Below are 27,152 nucleotides of genomic sequence, written 5' to 3' on the forward strand. Positions count from 1 at the left end.
TGCAGGCAGAAGTCAGTTTTCCACTCAGCTTGTGTTGACACCAGAAGGGGGGTGCTCCTCATTAGTGCTGCGTGAGGTCTGCCCCCTCACCTGGTCTCCACTGACACTGTGTGGGGAGAGAGGGATACCTCATCACTGGCTGGTAGGGATGAACGTCCAGGATCTCTACTTGGTCTTCTGCGACACCACTTCAGTGGGCGGTATTGGGCACTTCATTTTATCCTTCTGAGGGTGGAGGTCTAGGCTCCCCACTTTGTCTTTGCTGGTGTGGTTGGGGTTAAGGCCAGTTTCTTCTGCAGCTGGAATAGAGTGGTTATTATTTGCGTGCCTTGTCTTGTTAGGTTGCTCTTTCCTGATCCTTTGGCTAGAGAAGGATTTGGTTGAGGCTGGCTTTTTTGTTCACGCCATCTGGAATTTCCGATTGCTGGCTTCTTCCGCACTGTCTGGATACATTCATGAGTCAAAAAGGAAACCCAGGGGACTTGCCTGGTGGTGCAGTGGTTCAGAATCCGCCTGCCAATGCAGGGGACACGGGTTCGAGCCCTGGTCTGGGAAGATCCCACATGCCGTGGAGCAACTAAGCCCATGCGCCGGAAGTACTGAGCCTGCGCTCTAGAGTCCGCGAGCCACAACTACTGAAGCCTGCGTGCCACAACTAATGAAGCCTGTGCACCTAGAGCCTGTGTTCTAAACAAGAGAAGCCACCGCAATGAGAAGCCCGCGCACCGCAACGAAGAGTAGCCCCTGCTCACCTCCACTAGAGAAAGTCCGTGCGCAGCAATGAAGACCCAACGCAGCCAAAAAATAAATGAATAAATAAATTAAAAATAAATAAATTCTAAAAAAACCCCATGAAACTCATCACTGTGTTTTTCCTCAAATCCCAAGGTCCCTAGTCAGTCTGCCTTCATCTCTACCTTTCAGTCTTAAGTTTGCTTTATATATAATGTCCAGGGTTTTTAATTCTACTGAGAGGGAGGATTGGGGGAAAGGGTGCCAACTTTATCATCCCGGAAGTGGAAGTCTGCCTAAAAGATCACTTTCTACATTTTTAAAAAAATTTTTTAATTTTTTGGCCGCATGGCCTGTGGGATCTTAGTTCCCCAACCAGGGATGGAACCTGAGCCCACTGCAATGGAAGCACGGAGTCTTAACCACTGGACCACCAGGGAAGTCCCTAAAGATCACTTTTTCAGGTTGGCTTTTCTTCTTATAGGTTTTTGGACCACATATTAGCAGATTTTTGGCTGAGGGTTTGGGCTTTATATGCATTTTCAGTCCAGCTCTGATTTGAATGAGCCCCAGGGATTATCTGCATGTAAGTTTTATAACCCAAGCCCCTAGCGCATCAACTCTCCTTGAGCTGCTGCCCATTCACCCCAGTACAGCTACAGCTTCAGCTCATGTCACTGCCAGAATGTTTTTTCAACCACTCTCTTGTGAACTCAGGTATGAATTTAAACAGATGCTTGCTGTGTTTTAGTTAGTATTTCTGGGTATTTAAAAAATTTATTGTAAAATATACACAACATAAAACTTTCCATTTTAACCATTTCTAAATATACAATTCAGTGGCATTAAGTCGTACTATCATGCAACCATCACGACTATCCATTTGTAGAACTTTTCATCATCCAAACAGAAACTCTGTTCTGGGTGTTTTGAACAAGTTTTTAGGTTATCTGTTTCCTCCTGGTGAAGTGGTAGTCAAAAGACATTTCAGGTGGAAGATACAGCAAGTGAAAAGGATGGAGCTTAGAAGAGTCCTAATACCTGAGAGACAATGGAGTCCAGTTTGACAGGAACCAATACATAGATGGTGTGGTGGGAAGTGATAGATGAGGCTGACAGAATGGTGACAGATTGTGCAGGCCAAGCTAATCCCACTGCAGGTAATGGGGAAAGGAAATTTGTAAATAAGCAATTGAGTTGCTTAGTGTTGTTATTTAGGAAGATTGCTCTAGTAATAGGGAGATCTTGCAGACATAACAGTCCTGTTAGGGGAACCACTGACAGAAACCACCCTCCCTGGCCAGGCACGATAGTAACCACTCGCACGAGTTATCTTACAACAGGAGGTCCTGGTGAGGAACGTGGAACTAACAAGCGACCACCAACCGGAAGAATTCAGAAAAGGTCAAAAGGAGAGAGGGGACTCCAGTCTATATGTCCTATCAACCTCCCAGAATCCTTCTCGCTGGAATCCATCTTGGCTGAGCGATGCACACCACCAGGAAGGACCCCGAGTCAGAGTGACTGGCCATTGACAACCCGGAAACTAACCCCATTACCGTAAAACCTGAGACTGCGAGCCACGTGGCAGAGCAGTCCTCCTGGGTTCCCTTACCCTGGTGCTCTTTCCCCCGGGGCGCTGTTTCCCAATAAAGTCTCTTGCTTTGTCAGCACGTGTGTCTCCTTGGACAATTCATTTCCAAGTGTTACACAAGAGCCCACTCTAGGGCCCTGAAAGGGGTCCCCATTCCTGCAACACTCCTACACTTCCTATTATCCAATGTATGAAAAGTTTGTTGATATATTTTTAGTTTTCTAGTTGTTTACAGCAGGATGTCAAATCCTGCACCAATTCCTCCTCCATGGGTGGAAGCAGAGGACCAGCATAGAGTAGTTGCTAGGTTTCACTGTGGGACTGTATGCGATTGCTCAGGGACTACACATATAGAGCTAGATTAAAAGACAACCGAGGATGAGAGTACAGGTCAATCTCGACTTTTAAGGAGTGGAGGACTTTTAAGAGCAAGGACCAGTGAAAGCAATTAGGAGTTCGTCCTATTTGTCAAACACCTTTGTTTAAATTATCTCTATGTATTATATTCATTCCAGATCAGGGATCAGCAAACTACAGCCTGCAGGCCAAATTTGGCCCACCACTTTTTTTTTTTTTTTCCGGTACGCGGACTTCTCACTGCTGTGGCCTCTCCCAGTGGCCATGGCTCACGGGCCCAGCTGCTCCGCGTCATGTGGGATCCTCCCGGACCGGGGCACGGACCCGTGTCCCCTGCATCGGCAGGCGGACTCCCAACCACTGTGCCACCGGGGAAGCCCCCACCACTTGTTTTTGCAAATAAAGTTTTACTGTAATACAGCCGCACATTAATTTATGTATATCTCTGGCTACTTTTGTGCTACAATGGCAGAGTTGAATAGTTATGTCACAAGTAGATGGCTGTCAAAGCCTTAAATATTTCCTATCTTGTAGAAAGTTTGCTAAGCCCTGTCCTAGAGGACTGTGGGGACTGAACAGTGAAAAGTGCATGGGAGCAGGCAAAAGAAGAAATACCACAAGAAGCCAAGGCAGGAAAATATTTAAGATTAAATGTCTATTAGCTGTAGAAATGCTACACCACCCCATTATCCAATTTTTAGGCTTTCACTCTTCTGATCATTAGATCATTTTTAATGATCTGATTACAGAGGCAGTTATATACATGAAAATGACTAGCTGTTTAAGTAAATGCAGGACTGGGGTATCTGAGAGAATGGTTCCAAATGAGGTGAGTCCTAGACACAGTGCAATACCAGACAGCACACAGATGAATACAGTATCACAATGTATTCCACTAAGTGAAAAGAACTGTTTAAAATATGATTTGTATACCACGATCCCATTTTTGCTGCAGAAAATAATCTGAAAACTTCTACATCAAATTTATTTCTTATATATTTATTGTTTTCTATTTTTTGGACAATGACCATTAATTAATTTTATATCTAGAAGTAGTAAAATTTTCATTTTACTGGGGAAAAAAATAATACACCTCTAATATTGACCAAATCAAAGGCTTATATCACATCCTTAAATTTTACACAGAGATTTGTCCATCAATACTCTGAATGTATTTCCTCAAATTTCTTTGATAGGAAGAGTTACTGGTTCCCAAGATAAAACTTTAACTGAGTAAAAGAATGAATGGAAAGATTATAAAGGGTTGCTCAGTCATTCATATACCATTAAATTACTTATACACTGATGTTCCTGCGTATTTTTTCCAGAGGTTTGCTTTGATATCTTTACTTAATACTACAAGTTCTCTTCAATAGTGAGTATAAAGGCTAATGTGGAATTTGTAGCTTAAGTACAATCTTCCTCTTGTTAGTGAAATTAACCTAAGCATTCTGCCCATTTTTCTGAAATCAAACAACTTACCCACGTGTGTAACTCACCATACCTCCTTTTCTCTCAAGAAAAGGTCTAAAATTTTCTAACACTGGAAAAAAATAGCAAACAAATAAGAGACTGAATGATATTGCAAGAACTGCTACCTTCAAAGCTTGGCATAGGTATTAAATTTCTGCTTCTCACACGTTTCTGCACATGCTTAAATATTAATAAGGACCCTGTAGCCAAATATACATGGTAACTAAATCCAAAGTTCGGAAGACTGCAGCTTTTACAATACAAATGCACCCTTCAGTACATGAATAAAGAACATTAGGACAGAGATCCTGAGAACTACAAATAAAAAAAGAAAAGAATCATGTGTTTACAATGAATATTGCTCCAAAAAATGCAATGTAGATTATTATCTGACATGAATAAACGTACAAATACATTCTCTATTTTCCCTTTTGTCCACCCTTTTACAGTGTTCACAAAGATAAACCTGCATATTTCTCATCTTCTTGGAGGCACCCTAGTGTACCAGAAAGATGGAACGTTGACAGCCTGGTATCATTTACTCTGTGATCTCAGGCAAGTACTTAGAAAAACAAAATCCATCTGAGTCTAAACCTCATTTGAAAAATGGAGAGAATAACAACAATAATAACAAAACCAATTGCCTTATTTATTATTATTATTTTTAAAATAAATTTGTTTTTGGCTGCATTGGGTCTTCGTTGCTGAGCATGGGCTTTTCTCTAGTTGCGGCGAGCGGGGGCTACTCTTTGTTGTGGTTGGCGTGCTTCTCATTGCGGTGGCATCTATCGTTGCAGAGCATGGGCTCTAGGCGCACAGGCTTCAGTAGTTGTAGCATGAGGGCTCAGTAGTTGTGGCTCACAGGCTCTAGAGCGTAGGCTCAGTAGCTGTGGCACACAGGCTTAGTTGCTCCGCGGCATGTGGGATCTTTCCAGACCAGGGCTCGAACCAGTGTCCCCTGCATTGGCAGGTGGATTTTTAACCACTGCGCCACCAGGGAAGTCCTTGCCTTATTTAACATAAAAAGCATTTCCCATAATTATTAGATACAAAGGATAAAAACTTTTATATTAATGGGCTTGGTATGTAGCAGGATGTGTTAATTCCTTTCCCTTCTGGCACTCTCTTGCAATTACAAATCAAGTGCTGTTAGAAATATAATTCATCTGAACTCAGTAAGAGATACCCAACTGACTGAAATGTCTCCTTCACTGTCTTAAGTTTTCTCAATCATGTTTTTGGTCTACTTGTTCCATTATGCAGTCCTCTCTCCTTGAATAAAAATGTAAAAGCAAAACAGAAGTCAAATAATGCTGACTGCTTTCTTGATCATGGCAATGTGACATTCTCAGCCATTACCATACGTCCTTGTGTGTTAACCTTGTTGCTCTGTAAAATTTCAATTACTGCAGATATGTATGGGAATAAATGCTGCTTTTTGTATATAAGACAATCTGGCTGGGAGGTTAAAAGGCAATGTCCTGGGAGTTCCCTGGTGGCCTAGTGGTTAGGATTCTGGGCTTTCACTGCCATGGCCTGGGCTCAATCCCTGGTCGGGGAACTGAGATTCTGCAAGCTGTGTGCCCCCCTTCTCCCCAAAAAGGCAATGTTCTATTTTAACTGAGTCTGAGAAAGGCAACATATAAGATAAACTGCATGTTTTAAGACTTTCAGACTGAATAATTCAACAATCAGTTAATCAGAAATTACCCCTTTTTATGTTTGTCTTAGAAGAAAAACAAATATAAAAGTTACTTGTTATTAAAGAGTGAAGAATATTAAGGGATCAGATAATTTACTATTAAAATGTAATTATATTTTAGAATTCTCTTTTGAATATTTAAATGCTTTTTTTTTTCTTGGCCACATGGCTTGTGGCTTACGGCTTATGGGATCCTAGTTCGCTGACCAGGTATCGAACCTGTGCCCCCTGCAGTGGAAGCACGGAGTCCCAACCACTGGACCACTAGGGAATTCCCTTAAATGCTATTAAGTAAAACTTTCTAAGAAATTTGGTTATTGGCATATGAAATTATTACAAATTTACCAACGGTTACAGATACGAACATATTCATGTAAAGAAGCCAGGGAATTGATCATCTCAGAGTATATGAAAAAGAAATGAAAGCAAAGAGGGATAACTTCCCAAACAAATGAACCTAGTTAATTAATTATTTATTTATTTTTGGCTGCGTTGGGTCTTCGTTGCTGCACACAGGCTTTCTCTAGTTGCGGTGAGTGGGGGCTACTCTTTGTTGCAGTGCACGGGCTTCTCATTGTGGTGGCTTCTCTTGTTGCACAGCACAGGCTCTAGGCACGTGGGCTTCAGTAGTTGTGGCACGGGGGCTCAGTAGTTGTGGCTCGCGGGCCCTAGAGTGCAGGCTCAGTAGTTGTGGCACACGGGCTTAGTTGCTCCATGGCATGTGGGATCTTCCCAGACCAGGGCTCGAACTCGTGTCCCCTGCATTGGCAGGCGGATCCTTAATCACTGCACCACCAGGAAGTCCCCAAATGAACCTCGTTAAAATCCTCAGGATTTTTAGATGAGAAAATTGAGGGATGGTTCTATCTCCTGACTCCCCAAAAGCCCTACAGAGGATACGTGACTTCCTTCTGCATCCTAAAAAGGAACAGCTACTCCTCCAAAACTGAGGCCCCTATGTTTTCCATACCTAGGAAATAGCATTTATTTTATTTTAAAAAAATTTTCAGGGTTGTGGTTATATTCCAAACTTTCTTTTCTCTTTTTAATGAGAATCCCTGCCATAGAATGTTACTGTTACTGATGGGAGGTATCTTACTCCTCAAGGGTTTGGGTAGAAAAAGATGCAAATCACTGCTATAGAGACTCAGGTACAATAAAACATTGGTTCCTATGGTCTATTTATCACATGTAGAAGTCCAATTCTGATTTGTAAAAAATTCCAGAAATTCAGAATATTTGAAAAATATTTTTTTAAAAAAGTATCACTTTATTTGTACACTTAAGTTGCACATAGAAACTTAAAATACAGTTCTGTAAAACTGAAAGAACTGCCAGGGAAAAGGGAGGGTGTTACCTTTTATTGACTGATCATTAAGGAAGTTAGAGAAATAAAACAAAAACACAATAAAATGTTTAAAAAATTAAAGAACATTTTCCAGGTACAAATTTTATAAATACAAAACAAATTCACAAATTACTTTGAATGCTAAATAAATATCTAGTTAATAAACTCAGACTCAATACCTCCAGCCAGCGCTGGTACAGCACTTCAAGGAATAAAGCTGGATTCATTCATGTATAGTGTTGAAAGAATCTGCTTATTAAACAATTCTTAGACATATACACTTTTTTCTAAACTGTGCTATCATGGAAGATTTATCTGTGTAGATAAATCTCCCTTAATACCACACTTCTAAAAAAAAGTCAATGACAAAATAAATCATGGGTGAAAAAATATTTTTTGAGATACTGGGACACATGAATGATCTCAAAATGCACAAAAAACTCTGTAAACCAGTACTGTAGCCAATACATCTATCCAATTTATTAGATACTGAATAAAACTGTAGCAAAGGAAATCTTTCCTACATTCTCCTGAGTGCTTAATATTAAAGTTGAGAATATAGTGCAGGCCACACTTCAATGTGGTCAATCAGTTGTTATTGCTTTATACATATATGTCTGCTTTAGAGCATGATTTAATGTTCCATTTTCATGAACAATTTGTTTTCTTCAAATATATCCTTTAGAAAGACAGAATCAGATTCGTGACTTTTTTGCAGCTGGTGGTGTGCTAACTTGATCCACATTTCCAGGTGTGACGGTGAGTCCAAGTTTTTGAGCCTGAATATGAAAAAATGCTTGCAGCCTAGTTCCAGCTTTTGCTTCACTTGTGTTACGAGGGTTGTACTCAAAGCAGTTCGAAAACATTAACTCAATATCATCGATAAACTCAGCTAGAATGAAAAAACCAAATGAGATAAGAATGAAAGTAAATTATAAATACAATCTTTGTATATCTGGAAATGTCATTAAGAAAACAGAAGTCCACATTTTTCTTTAGAAATTGAAGACTCTGAAACAAGCTGGCAGAACTGAAGCTTAAAATTGTTTATAAATACTTTATAAAATGGTTTTATTGAAATTATACAATTATTTAGAGGTATTTTATATAACTAAAAAGAACATCTATTAAGATGAGATTCTATAAAATATCTTTAACTCATTCAATCCCCATCCATCTTTCATTTCCATATATGCATACATAGCATTTTAGGGATTTCTTGGGATGCCATCTGCACAATTACATTAATATACATCATTTAAATAAAAAGAAAAACAGCCTTTACCTCCTTAAAGGAAAATAATTATCAGAGAAAAACATAAATTACTCACATGCTAGTTTATATTCACATTTGTTCACTTTTTCACGAATTATATTTAAGGCAATGGGCTTTTTGATGATGTCATAATAGTCTGGGACCTGTAAAATAATTCAAATATTATCTCTCCTATAGAAAATTTATTGAAGATAAGTAGTCAAATACATGCAAGTTTTGCCCTTAAAAGCAACTGAATATTAACTTCTGAATACTACTATTCCATTAAAATTACATAATACATTTCAGTCATTGTAATGTTGTAAAAGCTTATTTGATACTATAAAAAATGTTAACAATGTATTGTGAAAAAACAGATTATGGGTTTGCTTGTGTGTTCTCTTCCTTTCTCTGACTCTCTCTATATAGATACATAAATGTATTTATAAAGAAATTTCTGTAATGACCATGACTGCATTTGTAATAAAGAATAAAATACAGGTAACAAAACTTAATTCAGCACAAAAATACTCAGGAAAAATAAGTTACAGTCCAACTGAGAGTTAATTTTTTTTTTGTTGTTAAATATTTATTTAGTTTTGGCAGCGTCGAGTCTTAGTTGCGGCGTGTGGGCTTTCCTCTAGTTGCCCCACGTGGGCTTAGTTGCCCCACGTGGGCTTAGTTGCCCCGTGGCATGTGGGATCTTAGTTCCCCGTCCAGGGATGGAACCTGTGTCGCCTGTGTTGGAAGGTGGATTCTTAACCACTGGACCACCAGGGAAGTCCCAGAGAGTTAATTTTTATAAGACACTATTCAATGTTAATTAATCTTTCATATTCTGGTTCTAGAATTCTCAAAGTAGAATTCTGATGATGTCACTTTTTCATTCAGAAACCTTCACCTGATACTGACAAGTGAGGCCCTTTACAATCTAGTTGTGTCTGAGCCCCTCTAACACACCCTCTGCTCCATTCAAACCATCCATCATTCCCATATTCTCATTTCTAGGTCTTAACTTGTTGTTCCCTCTTCCTAAAATGCCCTCATTCCATTTCTCACTGTTGAAATCCCATCTTTCTTCAGTGACCAAATCAAATAGTTCTTCCATAAAAAAACTTTCTAATTCCTGCTATTCCTTCCCCCTGAAATGCTCAAATCAATTCCTTCTCTTCTCTACTTCTGAAAGACCATTAAACTTCTAGTATAACTAACACTGTCCTACCTCTGCTATGGCACATCATATTCTGTCATACCTATATAAAAATAACAGCTCAAATCCCTTAGTTAGGTTAGGCTATCTCTGTTATTCAAGAGTACCCATCTTTTACATCAGTGTTTCTCAAAATGCTGTCCCTGGACCAGCACCATCAGCTTCATTTGGGGACTTGTCAGTAATGCAAATGGCTGGGCATCATCCCAGACCTAGTGAAACAGACTGGGGTGGGGCCCAGTCAGCTGTGTTTTAACAAGCCCTCCATTGATTGTGGTGTACGCTAAAGTTTAAGAAACACTGTTTTACATAATAGAAATGCCAATAATGGTACTCAGCTGAATCAACTCTATTCATATTCATTACACAGAATAAAAAGTGAGGTTATTTCAACACACGGTCATCATTTATAAGAATCAGTCACGGGCTTCCCTGGTGGCGCAGTGGTTGAGAGTCCGCCTGCCGATGCAGGGGGCGCGGGTTCGTGCCCCGGTCCGGGAGGATCCCGCGTGCCGCGGAGCGGCTGGGCCCGTGAGCCATGGCCGCTGAGCCTGCGCGTCCGGAGCCTGTGCTCCACAACGGGAGAGGCCACAACAGTGAGAGGCCCGCGTACCACAAAAAAAAAAAAAAAAAAAAAAAAAAGAATCAGTCACAGGGGCTTCCCTGGTGGTGCAGTGGTTAAGAATCCACCGGCCAATGCAGGGGACATGGGTTCAAGCCCTGGTCTGGGAAGATCCCACATGCCATGGAGCAACTAAGCCCGTGTGCCACAACTACTGAGCCTGCGCTCTAGGGCCCGCGAGCCACAACCACTGAGCCCACATGCCACAACTACTGAAGCCCACGTGCCTAGAGCCCATGCTCCGCAATGAGAAGTCACCGCAATGAGAAGCCCATGCACCACAACAAAGAGTGGCCCCCTCTTGACGTAACTAGAGAGAGCCCACGTGCAGCAATGAAGACCCAACGCAGCCAAAGATAAATAAATAAATTAATTAATTAAAAAAAAAAGAATCAGTCACAGGACTAGAAGGGACTGAGGAGACTATGCTAGCTCCATTTTTTTCAATATAGGAACAAATGTTCCAAGATTTGTTTTGTTTTTTAAGTAGACAGTGACTAAACAAGTATTTTGACTACATTAAAGTTGCCATGCAGACTAAATCAGATAATACACATGAATACATTTTATAAAGTCTAGTAGTATTACCTGGATTTTAGAAACGAGTTTCAAAAAAGGCCAGCTGTCATCATGCCGTACCAATTCCACAACAAGTTGTTCAAAAGCGGACAATTCATGAACTCCTCCCTGTCGACCTGAACTCCTTCGATTAGGTGTCACAGGAGATGATTCTGAATAAATAATTATGTTAACTTTAGGTGATGACAAAACAAAATATTTGATCACCATAAGCTAATCAGGACATATAAATACAAACTAAATTCAAACAGAAAATCGACACTCTACACGCTGAGATGTTAAGCTGACTTACATTCTGAGGGATAGGTAAATCTGGACCAAGTATTCGTTATTTCCTTTCGATCTTAAAAATTTCCAGTTGAAATAAACACTCATTGGGAACAGATTGTAAAAAGAGTGTAATACAAAAGGAAATTCTAGAACACGAAGTTTGTGGGTTATTACTCCATTTTATTAAAAATATGTTTTTAACTACAATAAAATGAAATCCTCTGGTATTTCCTGAAATACAAACTTAGGAAAATAACCTCTTTAGATTTAGAAACTTGGCCTCTTTATAAATTACCTTGCATAATAGAAAATATTTCTCAATGATGAAATAAAAATTATTCTTATAAATCTAATTTTATATGGAGAATTTTCTTAAAGCAAAATGCTTTCTCATAAAATGTAAGGTATATAATGAGATCTAAGGTGAATGAATTAGTAGAAAATAGTAGTATAGTCCATATATAGATCTAGGTGTTTAAATTCTCTGCTTAAATGTTAATCCACACATTTCCCCCTTTATTTGTCCTTAGAACCAGGTTAGTAAGTTCACACATCAATTAAAAACAACAACATTTTCTTCAGCAGTTTTTTTTTTTTTCTTTCTTGAAACAAAAATGCTTCAGGTGTACTATTTTCCAAATAGCCTGGGGTTCAGGATTGGGGAAGAGCAAAACACATAAGGGGATAGGAAAAGTTAAATTAGATCTCGGTGCAAAGTTACCTGATACTACCCCCACCCCACTGCCAAACCTGACGACCTGGCGACTGCATCATGTTCCATTCTTCCACCAGTGAATTCCTTAATCCTGTCATGGGTTTGAATAATGCAATACAAGCTATCTAAAATTCTTCAAAGAACAGTAGTAGCATTTTTTATGTTTAACTTCATTTTTGAAATATCAAAATTTTACTACTACTGACATTAAAGAAAAAAGAGGATAGGATTAGAGATAAATGGGTAAAGAGTTTATTACATGGATAAATATTACCAACAACTTATGTAATATAAATATATGTAATATATAAACAATTTATATAATATATATATATATAAATATTAAAACAACAATTATCAGAATCAAAAAGACAGCTGGTGATCACTCCCTAACAATATTACTGTTCCCAACTCTCCCTGCCCCGAAATTCAGTATGTCAGGTGGGAACCTTATCAAATTACCTAATGTAGCTTGTCTAGGTGATGATGAGTACATGTGTTTTGAAGGAAGCAAAGGTGGAAGAGAATGAAACGTATTATAATGTGGTATACTGAGGCTGTTCAAGTATTGGCCAAATCTCTCCATTAAACACAGAACACTGTTTGCAAATTTCTTACAACTACCCTACTACACTAGTAGAAACACTAGTACTGTAGTTTACCTTTATTCCAAATACCTGCCCCTTCCTTGAACATTATGCTTCAGGTCAGGTTGCTCCCTAATAACTCTGTATAGTGGACAGCCTTTCAAAAATGATACAAAGTATCTCAACATTCAATCTTTCCAAATTACTCCATTTTCTTAGGTAAGAATAGCTTAAATTAGACTTCTTCATACCTGTAGATTGTCTTTTCCTGCCTCTTCTCTTGGATTCACTATCTTGGAGAGAAAGTTTTGAAGCAACATTTAGAGATCTTGACCGCTCACTTGACTTTGTGGCAATGACTCTGAAGTTAGGGAAGCTGGGACTATTTTCTGGTGTATTATTAGCACTTTTCCTGCCTCTGCGTTTTCTACGAGGACTAAGTAGTTCCATGAATACATCTGCTTGCAGTGGGCCATGACTCTGGCGAGTAGAACGACTGGCAATTCTTACAGATTTAGTTTCTGTAGGAGGAGCAGATTTTATCTTTCTTAGGCTTCTACCAGTAGCTTTAGAAGAAACAGTTGTTTTCGGTGTATTCTGCTGACTCCTTGAAGTATATCTTCCAGGATCTTGTCGTTGGCCACGACTTGAGAAAGAAGAACTAAGTCTCCCTCTTGTTTTAATTGGTAATCTAACTTGTGGTCTTCCTCGTTTTGGTGGGCTATAAATAGTGTTAGAAAACAATTATTGTACAGAGCAATGATGAACATATGATTACTTCTATCCCCCTTGTTCTACTATTCAGCCAATGAGTTCTACATACATAACTTTTGTGTTACTGAGACTTATCCTGTACTCAAGTTCTTTAAACTTAGAATCAACAAACTCTTCATGGAAATCTAAAATGTGCTTTCATATATTTCTTTGTAATGCAAAGACAAAGAATGTCTAATGTTTAATAATTTCTTGGTAACTCCAGGACATCATCATGAAAATCAGATCCTAGGTTGTGATAAACTGTAATAAAATCCTCAGGAGAGCCGAATAAATGGACTTAATCATGTTGAAAAACTTAAAATGCAAATCTTTTGTCTCCTTATGCTACAGAAGACTGTCACTTTTCATTACTATTGATACTGAGGTAACCTACAGTTTTGGCCAATGGATCCCACAAAAGTAGGCCTTAAACCTACTGTTCCTCAACACTAAGCCAGGAATCTCTTTGTCATCTTTTGATTCTTACTGTAAGATACAAAACTAGATTCAACCCTTTAATTGCCTTTAAGTTATAGACAAGAATGATACAACCCCAGTAAGCCTCCTTATATCCATCTCCCCCCATACCTGAACTTCCAGTTTACTTAAAATATTTCCAAAAATTCTCCAAGTTCTTTATCATCTTTATGCTTAACACAATACTGCCATTACAAGCTACAGGGAAAATGGCTCCTGCTAGTTGGAGCTATTGAACAACTTGTTTAAAGTAGAGGGGGTGGCTCTCTCTACTCATCCTCCTCAGTCTCTGACCTATTTGTACTGTGTCGGTTCTAGGTTGCCCCTGCTTCACATTCATTTTCTTGATTCCACAAGAATGGAGTTCAAATGTTAAAAACAAGGGGAGGTCTTAGGGACAAATAAAGGGAGACTGCCCCAGTGCTGCCACGGCAGGAATAACCAAAGTCATTCATTAGGCCTGGGTGACACAGCTTGCTAAGCTGCAGAATACTTGGCTATACAGTAGTATAGAAGTTGTTTCTAGGTGCTGATGCGGTAGGAGTATAAAAATACAATGCGCTTCCTGGCATTTCTCTCTCTCTCTCTGTAGACTGCCAAGATCACCAATATTTGGGTATAACTCCTTGAGAAAAGCAAAAGAGGCATCAGGAGCTGCATTCATCTCTATCTCATGAATATCCTCTGGACTGCTTATTTGCTGCTTTCAGCAAAAAATTAAGTAATATCAACCTTGACGTGGCTCTGAATTGACATCCTAACCAAACTTACACTTGATTTTATGATCTGGCTAAGTTCACAAAGCGACTATACTCCCTTGGGAATAATTTCATATGTTTATAATACATAAAGAGCAAGGGGAGGGCTTCCCTGGTGGCGCAGTGGTTGAGAGTCCGACTGCCGATGCAGGGGACACGGGTTCGTGCCCCGGTCCGGGAAGATCCCACATGCCGCGAAGCGGCTGGACCCGTGAGCGATGGCCGCTGAGCCTGCGCATCCGGAGCCTGTGCTCCGCAACGGGAGAGGCCACAGCAGTGAGAGGCCCGCGTACCGTAAAAATAAAAAAAATAAAAAAAAAAAAAAGCAAGGGGAACTGTATGACACTATATTGCACACTAGTTTTTTGTTTTAAATTATGGGCCCCAACCATTCCACTTGCATTTGAAAAGTCAAGAGACTGTCTAGTTAAAGACCCGAACTCTCATTTTATTGCATGGTAGGACTTACCTGACGTCTTCCTCTTCTTGAGAATCATCTTCATCTTGTTCTACCTCATACTCTTCCTCCTCACTTGGACCCTCTTCATCATCATCATCAACTTCATCATCCTCACCTTCCATACTACCTTCCATCTCGTCATCACTTTCCAAGGATGGTCTCTGTCTAGAGGAGAGTCTTCTAGAACGTTGCTTTGGCCGACACTCTGGACAAAACCAATCTCCTTCAGGCACAGTCTGATAAATCAAATAAATGATCACTAATCATCTGTCACTCAAAATCTCAGTGTCTCAATTCTAATCTGAGAAGCAGCAGAAGAAAAAAAATACCTTGAGCTTTGGTCGAACACAGTAGGTATGATGACCCCGATCACAGCCATCACAAAGTACCATGTTTTCAGCATCACCCTTCTTTCGGCATATCTTGCAACGGGCATTTAGTATAGACTTAGACCATATTACACTACGATCCAAGGTGGAGAGATGAAGAAAGACTTGGGATAGACTGGCAGAAGAAAGGAGAGAGTCTCTCCAACGGTCCAGGACTGTTTTATAAGAACGCCCACTGTCACTGGCATCTTAAATGAAAAGGGAAAGTGATTAAACTTCCTAGGCAAACCCTAGATATCTCCTAGAACTATTTTCTTGGTAGTGTAAATAGGTTGGAATTCACAGTTCTTCTCTCTTAATACTTCACAAAAAGACCACGTTGACATTAAAAACAAAACCTCGTGTTAAAGAAAATTTGCTGAGCCACATCTTATTTATGACATAAGGAATTACTTAAATCCATAAAACAAATGCTGGGGGATTTCAACAGTTAAAAGAGAAAAATAACAGGCAATGTGTTCTCAATCTAGTAATCTAGTTCTTCGTATCAAACCTTGACGTAATTTAGAAAGCTCGCTATATATGATTACAAGTCAGCTACTATTCATTTGAATCAAGAATGTTACTGCCTCATTTCAGATAAAAGATGGACTGCTCTCTAAGTATAAATCACATTTAAGGTTTCTTTTGGGGATAATGAAAATGTTCTGAAATTAGATAGTGGTGGATGGCTGTACAACTGTGAATATACTAAAAACCACTGAACTGTATAATTTAAAAGGGTGAATTTTATATATGCGAAATATATCTCAATATAACTTATTAAAATATCAATTATGTATAAATGCCAACTATATTGTCTTCTATACCTAAGAAAATATTATTATTATTATTTTTGCGGTATGCGGGCCTCTCACTGTTGTGGCCTCTCCCGTTGCAGAGCACAGGCTCCGGACGCACAGGCTCAGAGGCCATGGCTCACGGGCCCAGCCGCTCCACGGCATGTGGTATCTTCCCGGACCAGGGCACGAACCCATATCCCCTGCATCGGCAGGCGGACTCTCAACCACCGCGCCACCAGGGAAGCCCAAGAAAATATTATTTTTAAAATAAGGTGAATTAAAAAAAATGTTAATACCCCCTTAAAAAGAACTTTCAGCACCAATTTTTATACAGAAACATTTGAACCTATTAAGTCATTTAGGAGATGTTCAAGATGGCGGAAGAGTAAGACATGGAGGTCACCTTCCTCCCCACAGATACATCCGAAATACATCTACACGTGGAACAACTCCTAAAGAACACCTACTGAACGCTGGCAGAAGACCTCAGATCTCCCAAAAAGCAAGAAACTCCCCACGTACCTGGGTTGGGCAAAAGATAAAAGAATAAACAGAGACAAAAGGATAGGGATGGGACCTGCACCAGTGGGAGGGAGCTGTGAAGGAGGTAAGGTTTCCACACACTAGGAAGCCCCTTTGCGGGCAGAGACTGCAGGGGATGGAGTGGGGAAGCTTCATAGCCGTGGAGGAGAACGCAGCCACAGGGGTGCAGAGGGCAAAGTGGAGAGATTCCCGCACAGAGGATCGGTGCCGACCAGCACTCACCAGCCCGAGAGGGCTTGTCTGCTCATCTGCCGGGGTGGGCGGGGGCTGGGAGCTGGAAGGCTCGGGCTTCAGTCGGATCTCAGGGAGAGGAACTGGGGTTGGCTGCGTGAACCAGCCTGAAGGGGGCTAGTGAGCCACAGCTAGCCAGGACGGAGTCATGGGAAAAAGTCTGGAGCTGCCAGAGAGGCAAAAGACCATTGTTTTGGGTTGCCAAGGAGAGGGGAATCAGAGCACTGCCTAAATGAGCTCCAGAGACAGGAGCAAGCCGTGGCTATCAGCGCGGACCCCACAGACGGGGCATGAGACACTAAGGCAGCTGCTTGCAGCCACCAAGAAGCCTGTGTGCAAGCACATGTCACTATCCACACCTCCCCTCCCGGAGCCCATGCGAGCCTGCCACTGCCAGGGTCCCGTGATCCAGGGACAACTTCCCGGGGAGAACAAACAGCACGCCTCAGGCTGTTGCAACGTCACGCGTCCTCTGCCGCCACAGGCTTGCCACGCATTCTGTACCCCTCCCTCCCACTGGGCCTGAGTGAGCCAGAGCCCCCGAATCAGCTGCTACTTTAACCCCTTCCCTGTCTGAGTGAAGAAACAGACGTCCTCAGGCGACCTACATGCAGAGGCGGGGCCAAATCCAAAGCTGAATCCCGGGAGCTGTGCAAACAAAGAAGAGAAAGGGAAATCTCTCCCAGCAGCCTCAGGAGCAGCAGATTAAATCTCCACCATCAACTTGATGTACCCTGCATCTGTGGAATACCTGAATAGACAATGAATCATCCCAAATTGAGGAGGTGGATTTCGGGAGCAACGATATATATATATTTTTCCTTCTTCTCTTTTTGTGAGTGTGTATGTGTATGCTTCTATGCTTTGTTGTGTGATTTTGTCTGTACAGCTTTGCTTTTACCATTTGTCCTAGGGTTCTGTCTGTCCGTAGTTTTTTTTCTCTTAGTATAGTTTTTAGCACTGTTATCTTGGTGGATTTGTTTTTTGGTTTGGTTGCTCTCTTCTTTCTTTTCTTTTCTTAATTACTTTTAATTTTTCTTCATTTTTAATAATTATTTTTTATTTTAATAACTTTATTTTATTTTACTTTTTTCTTCCTTCCTTTCTTTCTTTTCCCCCCCTTTTCTTCTGAGCCTTGTGGCTGACAGGCTCTCGGTGCTCTGGACAGGAGTCAGGCCTGTGTCTCTGAGGTGGGAGAGCCGAATTCAGGACATTGGTCCACAAGAGACTTCCCAGCTCCACGTAATATCAAATGGTGAAAATATCCCAGAGATCTCCACCTCAACGCTAAGACCCAGCTTCACTCAACAACCAGCAAGCTACAGTGCTGGACACCCTATGCTAAACAACTAGCAAGACAGGAACACAACCCCACCCATTAGCACAGAGGCTGCCTAAAATCATAATAAGGTCACAGACACCCCAAACATACCACTGGATGTGGTCCTGCCCACCAGAAAGACAAGCTCCAGCCTCATTCACCAGAACCCAGGCACTAGTCCCCTCCACCAGGAAGCATACACAACCCACTGAACCAACCTTAGCCACTGGGGACACACCAACAACAACAGGAACTACGAACCTGCAGCCTGCAAAAAGGAGACCCCAAACACAGTAAGTTAAGCAAAATGAGAAGACAGAGAAACACACAGCAGATGAAGAAGCAAGGTAAAAACTCACCAGACCTAACAAATGAAGAGGAAATAGGCAGTCTACCTGAAAAAAAAAAATCAGAGTAATAATAGTAAAGATGATCCAAAATCCTGGAAATAGAATGGAGAAAATACAACGTTTAACAAGGACCTAGAAGAATTAAAGAGCAAACAAACAATGATGAACAATGCAATAAATGAAATTAAAAATTCTGTAGAAGGAATCAATAGTAGAATAACTGAGGCAGAAGAATGGACAAGTGACCTGGAAGATAAAATAGTGAAAATAACTATTGCAGAGCAGAATAAAGAAAAAAGAACGAAAAGAATTGAGGACAGTCTCAGGGACAACATTAAACACACCAACATTCGAATTATAGGGGTTCCAGAAGAAGAAGAGAAAAAAAAAGGGACTGAGAAAATATTTGAAGAGATTATAACTTGAAAACTTCCCTAATATGGGAAAGGAAATAGCCAATCAAGTCCAGGAAGCACAGAGAGTCCCATACAGGATAAGTCCAAGGAGAAACAAGACACATATTAATCAAACTATCAAAAATTAAATACAAAGAAAAAATATTAAAAGCAGCAAGGGAAAAACAACAAATAACACACAAGGGAATCCCATAAGGTTAACAAGCTGATCTTTCAGCAGAGACTCTGCAAGCCAGAAGGGAGTGGCAGGGCATATTTAAAGTGATGAAAGGGAACAGCCTACAACCAAGATTACTCTATCCAGTAAGGATCTCATTCAGATTCGACGGAGAAATTAAAACCTTTACAGACAAGCAAAGCTAGAGAATTCAGCACCACCAACCAATTTACAACAAATGCTAAAGGAACTTCTCTAGGCAGGAAACACAAAAGAAGGAAAAGACCTACAATAACAAACCCAAACAATTATAAAATGTTAATAGGCACATACATATTGATAATTACCTTAAATGTAATGGATTAAATGCTCCAACCAAAAGACACAGATTGGCTGATGGATACAAAAACAAGACCCACATATATGCTGTCTACAAGAGACCCACTTCAGACGCTAGGGACACATACAGACACAAGTGAGGGGGTGGAAACAGATATTCCATGCAAAGGGAAATTAAAAGAAAGCTGGAGTAGCTATTCTCGTATCAGACAAAATAGACTTTAAAATAAGACTATTACAAGAGACAAAGAAGGACAATACATAATGATCAAGGGATCAATCCAAGAAGGGAAATAACAATTGTAAATATTTATGAACCGAACATAGGAGCACCTCAATACATAAGGCAAATGCTAACAGCCATAAAAAGGGGATATCAACAGTAACACATTCCTAGTAGGGGACTTTAACATCCCACTTTCACCAATGACAGATCATCCAAAATGAAAATAAATAAGGAAACAGAAGACTTTAAATGATACATTAAACAAGATGGACTTAATTGATATATATAGGACATTCCATCCTAAAACAGCAGAAATACACTTTCTTCTCAAGTGCTCATGGAAACATTCTCCAGGGTAAATCATATCTTGGGTCATAAATCAAGCCTTGTAAATTTAAGAAATTGAAATCGTATCAAGTATCTTTTCTGACCACAATGCTATGAGACTAGATATCAATTACAGGAAAAGATCTGTAAAAAATACAAACACATAGAGGCTAAAAAATAACTACTTAATAACCAGAGATCAACTGAAGAATCAAAAAGGAATCAAAAATACCTAGAAACAAATGACAATGAAAACACGACAACCCAAAGACTATGGATGCAGCAAAAAGCAGTTCTAAGAGGGAAGTTTATAGCAATACAATCCTACCTGAAGAGACAAGAAACATCTCAAATAAACAACCTAACCTTACACCTAAAGCAATTAGAGAAAGAAGACCAAAAAACCCCCAAAATTAGCAGAAGGAAAGAAATCATAAATATCAGAAATAATGAAAAGAAAATGAAGGAAACGAGAGCAAAAATCAATAAAAACTAAAGCTGGGTCTTGAGAAGATAAACAAATTGATAAAACACTAGCCAGACTGATCAAGAAAAAAAAGGGAGAAGACTCAAACCAATAGAATTAGAAATGAAAAAGTAGAAGTAACAACTGACACTGCAGAAATACAAAGGATCATGAGGGATTACTACAAGCAACTATATGCCAATAAAATGGACAACCTGGAAGAAATGGACAAATTCTTAGAAAACACACCCTTCTGAGACTGAACCAGGAAGAAATAAAAATATAAACAGACCAGTGCTTCCCTGCTGGCACAGCGGTTGAGAGTCCGCCTGCTGATGCAGGGGACACGGGTTCGTGCCCTGGTCTGGGAGGATCCCACATGCCGCGGAGCGGCTGGGCCCGTGAGCCATGGCCACTGAGCCTGCATGTCCGGAGCCTGTGCTCCACAGCGGGAGAGACCACAGTAGTGAGAGGCCCGCGTACCGCAAAAAAAGAACAAAAACAAAAAGAAACAAAAATATATATATAAACAGACCAATCACAAGCACTGAAATTGAGACTTTGATTAAAAATCTTCCAACAAACAAAAGCCCAGGGCCAGATGGCTTCGCAGGTGAATTCTATCAAACCTTTAGAGAAGAGCTAACACCTATCCTTCTCAAACTCTTCCAAAATTTAGCAGAGGGAGGAACCCTCCCAAAGTCATTCTACAAGACCACCATCACCCTGATACCAAAATCAGACAAAGATGTCACCAAGAAAGAAAACTACAGGCCAATATCACTGATGAACATAGATGCAAAAATCCTCAACAAAATATTAGCAAACAGAATCCAACAGCACATTAAAAGGATCATACACCATGATCAAGTGGGGTTTATCCCAGGAATGCAAGTATTCTTCAATATATGCAAAACAATCAACGTGATACACCATATTAACAAATTGAAGGAGAAAAGCCATAAGATCATCTCAATAGATGCAGAAAAAGCTTTTGACAAAATTCACTACCCATTTATGATAAAAACCCTTGAGAAAGTAGGCATAGAGGGAAGACACCTCAACATAATAAAGGCCATATATGACAAACCCACAGCCAACATTTTTCTCAATGGTGAAAAACCGAAACCATTTCCACTAAGATCAGGAAGAAGAGAAGGTCGCCCACTCTCACCACTATTATTCAACACAGTTTTGGAAGTTTTAGCCACAGCAATCAGAGAAGAAAAAGAAATAAAAGGAATCCAAATCGGAAAAGAAGAAGTAAAACGGTCACTGTTTGCAGATGGCATGATACTATACATAGAGAATCCTAAAGATGCTACCAGAAAATTACTAGAGCTAATCAATGCAGTTGGTAAAGTAGCAGGATACAAAATTAATACACAGAAATCTCTTGCACTCCTATACACTAATGATGAAAAATCTGAAAGAGAAATTAAGAAACACTCCCATTTACCATTGCAACAAAAAGAATAAAATATCTAGGAATAAACCTACCTAAGGAGGAGAAAGACTTGCACTCAGGAAACTATAAAACACTGATGAAAGAAATTAAAGATGATACAAATAGATGGAGAGATATACCATGTTCTTGGATTGGAAGAATCAACACTGTGAAAATGACTATACTACCCAAAGCAATCTACAGATTCAATGCAGTCCCTATCAAACTACCAGTAGCATTTGTCAGAGAACTAGAACAAAAAATTTCACAATTTGTATGGAAACACAGAAGACCCCGAATAGCCAAAGCAATCTTGAGAATGAAAAACAGAGCTGGAGGAATCAGGCTCTTGGACTTCAGACTATACTACAAAGCTACAGTAATCAAGACAGTATGGTACTGGCACAAAAACAGAAAGATAGATCAATGGAACAGGATAGAAAGCCCAGAGAAAAACCCATGCACATATGGTCACCTTATCTTTGATAAAGGAGGCAGGAATGTACAGTGGAGAAAGGACAGCCTCTTCAATAAGTGGTGCTAGGAAAACTGGACAGGTACATGTAAAAGAATGAAATTAGAACACTCCCTAACACCATACACAAACGTAAGCTGAAAGTGGATGAAATACCTAAATGTAAGGCCAGACACTATCAAACTCTTAGAGGAAAACAAAGGCAGCCACTCTATGACATATATCACAGCAAGATCCTTTCTGACCCACCTCCTAGAGAAATGGAAATAAAAACAAAAATAAACAAATGGGACCTAATGAAACTTACAAGCTTTTGTACAGCAAAGGAAACCATAAACAAGATGAAAAGACAACCCTCAGAATGGGAGAAAATATTTGCAAATGAAGCAACTGACAAAGGATTGATCTCCAAAATATACAAGCAGCTTATGCAGCTCAATATCAAAAAAACAAAAAACCCAACCCAAAACTGGGCAGTAGACCTAAATGGACATTTCTCCAAAGAAGTTGTACAGATTGCCAACAAACACATGAAAGAATGCTCAACATTACTAATCATTAGAGAAATGCAAATCAAAACTACAATGAGGTATCACCTCACACCACTCAGAATGGCCATCATCAAAAAATCTACAAACAATAAATGCTGGAGAGGGTGTGGAGAAAAGGGAACCCTCTTGCACTGTTGGTGGGAATGTAAATTGATACAGCCACTATGGAGAACAGTATGGAGGTTCCTTAAAATAGTAAAAATAGAACTACCATATTACCCAGCAATCCTACTACCGGGCATATACCCTGAGAAAACCATAATTCAAAAAGAGTCATGTACCACAATGCTCATTGCAGCTCTATTTACAATAGCCAGGACATGGAAGCAACCTAAGTGTCCACTGACAGATGAATGGATAAGGACGATGTGGCACATACAGGCAATGGAATAATTACTCAGCCATAAAAAGAAACGAAATGGAGTTATCTGTAGTGAGGTGGATGGACCTAGAGTCTGTCATACAGAGTGAAGTCAGTCAAAAAGAGAAAAACAAACACCGTATGCTAACACATATATATGGAATCTAAAAAAAGAAAAAAAAAAGGTTATGCATAACCTAGGGGCAAGACAGGAATAAAGACGCAGCCATAGAGAATGGACTTGAGGACATGGGGAGGGGGAAGGGTAAGCTGGGACAAAGTGAGAGAGTGGTATGGACTTATATATACTACCAAATGTAAAATTGATAGTTAGTGGGAAGCAGCCGCATAGCACAGGGAGATCAGCTCCGTGCTTTGTGACCACCTAGAGGGGTGGGATAGGGAGGGTGGAAGCGAGACACAAGAGGGAGTAGATATGGGAATATATGTATATGTACAGCTGATTCACTTTGCTATAAAGCAGAAACTAACACACCATTGTAAAGCAATTATACTCCAATAATGATGTTAACAAAAATAAAATAAAAACCACCACCAAAAAAAGAAAAGTCATTTAATTGCCATTAATCTCGCCTATCATTGTACACTTGCTTGTGATATCCACCTTCGATTGATCTTCAATACTGCAACTACCTTAGTTTTCCTAAGACATTGCACTTAATTATAAAGGGCCTACCACATCATGTCAAAATTCTGCAAGATATATGACTCCACACAAAGTTTGGTCCTATCACATCATATTTTCTATTATCCTCAAATAAAACCTCATGTACCGTGTCATAATAATTAAGAGAATGTAGGCTATGGAGTCAGTCTGTCCTGAGGTTGAGTACTAGCTCCCCTATATGAGCCTGGGCAAGTTGCTTAACCCCTCTGTGCCTCAAGATATTGCTAATTAAAAGTATTTTACTAGGGACTTCCCGGGTGACACAGTGGTTCAGAATCTGCCTGCCAATGCAGGGGACACTGGTTTGATCCCTGGTCTGGGAAGATCCCACATGCCGCAGAGCAACTAAGCCCTGTGCCACAACTACTGAGCCTGTGCTCTAGAGCCTGCGAGCCACAACTACTGAAGCCCGCGCACCTAGAGCCACGTGCTCTGCAACAAGAGAAGCCACTGCAATAAGAAGCCTGCGCACTGCAACGAAGAGTAGCCCCCGCTCGCTGCAACTAGAGAAAGCCCGCGTGCGGCAATGAAGATCCAATGCAGCCATAAATAAATAAAATTCTAAAAGTATTTTACTAATATAAAATAATGGTAGATTCATATAATCAAATATCACACTGGGAGATTGTATACTGTTAACTGCCACTATACATTAATCCATGTCACCATGCCATGTAAGCTTCTCTAGGAGATAAAACAATAACATCTCCTACTCCATAATTCTCCCTATGCTAGTAAAGGAAAAAAAAATGCTGTGAATAAATACTATATGTAGAATAAGTAAATATACATTCCATAGCTGTTAATTCTTTTAACTAATAACTAAGTATACTAAGGTTCAACGATGTCAATTTTTTATATACCAGCTTAAAAGAGTTTGATTAGCTGAGGTATGAAATGTAGAAAGAAAAATGTTAGGAAGATGATATTACCCCCAACGCCATTCTCTTCCAAAAAACCAAATCCAAGGTTTTTCCTTCAAAAGCTAAATATGTAAACCAGTATTCAGCAGTAAAGAAAGTAAAATCATAGTTCTTTAAAAATACAGAATTCTTTAAAAAGTTAAAAATTTACCATCTGTCACACTAGACTGATGATCTTCCTCTCTCTTTTTCTTGTCTTTTTTTTTCTATCTCCCTTTTGATCTTTATTAATTTCTGTGCTATCTAATTTCAAATTGATAAAGTTAGTTTGACAATTTTTTTCCCTATAGCTTAAGGGTTTAACCATACGGATGACTTTATAAATGATTAAATTATCAACTTAAACAATTCTCACACGTTACCTAAAATCATTAACTGAAATAGGATTATGTTCCCCAAGCTAAAAAAGCCTAGTTTTATCAATGCGATTGATCACTAGCATAAGAGGGACATACTAGAGAAGGTGGAACATAAGTAGAAATTTTATTTCTTACTTGCTTCCTCAAGAAACTGAAATAATTTCTGAAGCTAAACTGGGATAATTCCTACTATAGTTAATTTGCTATGTTGAAAAATTATCAAGAGAATGGAGGATTTTAATAAATATTCTATCTCAAACATTCATGAAGTGGAACCCCCTTTTCTCTTCCGGATTAAGGATATTCTTGATTACCTTGCTCCAAATAGTTAGACTATCTTAAAACTCTAGAGGTACCTCCATTTCCTGCGGTCTCATTCAAAACAGACTGTTCAAAGGCTTAAACATAAAGAGTTACAGACACCAGTTCTTCTACTAACTTTGAAGCAGCAATGGTAGATGGTAACATCCATATTACAAATGATCAACATCTGACTCTGACCAACATTTACAAAGTAAGTAAGGTAAGTTGAACTTGTCTTATTTCATTTATTTTTTTAAGATCCCAAATTAAAATTGTTTCTATGTCTCAGCTTGAAATGAATGTTCTAATGCTGCTGTATACAAACAAGCATAAGGAACACTATAGTTCTCTGCTCTTACAAAACCTATGAGATGTAAGTTGCAACATCTCTCAGTGTTAACTTTTTCCCTTTGTGTAAATATTTAATAAAATGTACTGAAGAAAAAGACAAACACACTAAATAATTAAGTTGATCCCCCCAAACGTATAAATAACTTTAATTGACAGCAATTTCAGAAGTGGAAAAATCAGCAGAATTGCATTTTATCCCTCACCCCTTTAGGAATCACAGAATTAATGAGTAGTAGTAACACCTTACATTTATAAGAGCTCTATGACTTACAAATAACTTCTAATTGAAGTAATTGTAAATTCACATGTGTTTGTAAGAAACAATACAGAGATCCCTTGTACATGTAATTTGATTTGAACACAGAAAATATTAAGAAATACTGAAGACAAAATAGCAGTGATACAACAAATACAAACTTGAATATCTTTATGATCATATGTATTTTATTTCTTACAAGTGCTACTTTTGATGTGAAAAGTGAGTTATTAAGCTCATGGTAGAATTATCAATTTATAAAAAATATAAAAATATGGATAGGTTTATTAGAACAATGAGATACTAGTCACAAATCCTTCAATTTAAAAATAACATTTTACAAATATATTGACGTTCCAAAATTGCTCTGTTAGCACCATCTATTTATGAAAGCTTTGTTCTTACTACTCAACAAAGTAACATTCAAATCATTTTTAAAGGATTTTCATCTCCTCAAGTTGCTCTCTCAATATGAGACCAAAAAGATATGGTTTAAAAAAATTGTTTCTTCTAGTACCCCACTATTGAGATACAAACTACCTCAATATGATGAATTATAAATTAATTCCATTTTTTCAGAAAGACCACAGGAAAGTAGAGGCAGTTATGACATGAAAATTGATTTGGAACTTGACACATATATTTTTCCTAAAGACATAATGAGTATGTTCCTAGATTAGTCCCTAAAAGCATATTAATGTCACAACTGCTGAAACACATTCCTGACAGAATTATTTCTGTCATCCTAACCATAAATTACAGAGCATTTCCTCATCTGTGTACCCTTTAACACCTGGTATTTCTGATTCGGTACTTCGTACACAGTGCTCAGGTGAATGACCGCATTATTAAACCATACCCCTAATGGGGGACATTTAAGTGGCTTCTTTGAGGTTCTGTTTTAAATAACAACAACAACAAATTTATGTATAGTCTTTGATTATTCAGGGTCTGGCCAGTCACAGGATTTGGTAATCTTTCTTCAGAAGAAAAGTT

General features: G+C 39.2%; 1 protein-coding gene across 1 annotated transcript in view; it reads right to left on the bottom strand.

Annotated features, from left to right (window-relative positions):
• Positions 1–7,061: 7,061 nt before the first annotated feature.
• The window catches only part of BAZ1A (bromodomain adjacent to zinc finger domain 1A), a 96,718-nt gene continuing 76,627 nt past the window's right edge, over positions 7,062–27,152 (bottom strand). The window contains exons 22-27 of the mRNA XM_032622340.1: positions 15,225–15,472; positions 14,905–15,131; positions 12,696–13,165; positions 10,882–11,024; positions 8,538–8,625; positions 7,062–8,098 (exon numbers count right to left, since the gene is read on the bottom strand). Coding sequence (XP_032478231.1) covers positions 7,902–8,098; positions 8,538–8,625; positions 10,882–11,024; positions 12,696–13,165; positions 14,905–15,131; positions 15,225–15,472 — 1,373 coding nt within the window. The 3' untranslated portion in view covers positions 7,062–7,901. The remainder of the gene's footprint in view (positions 8,099–8,537; positions 8,626–10,881; positions 11,025–12,695; positions 13,166–14,904; positions 15,132–15,224; positions 15,473–27,152) is intronic.

The sequence above is a fragment of the Phocoena sinus genome, chromosome 2 (assembly GCF_008692025.1).
Source record: "Phocoena sinus isolate mPhoSin1 chromosome 2, mPhoSin1.pri, whole genome shotgun sequence".
Classification (NCBI taxonomy): Eukaryota; Metazoa; Chordata; class Mammalia; order Artiodactyla; family Phocoenidae; genus Phocoena; species Phocoena sinus.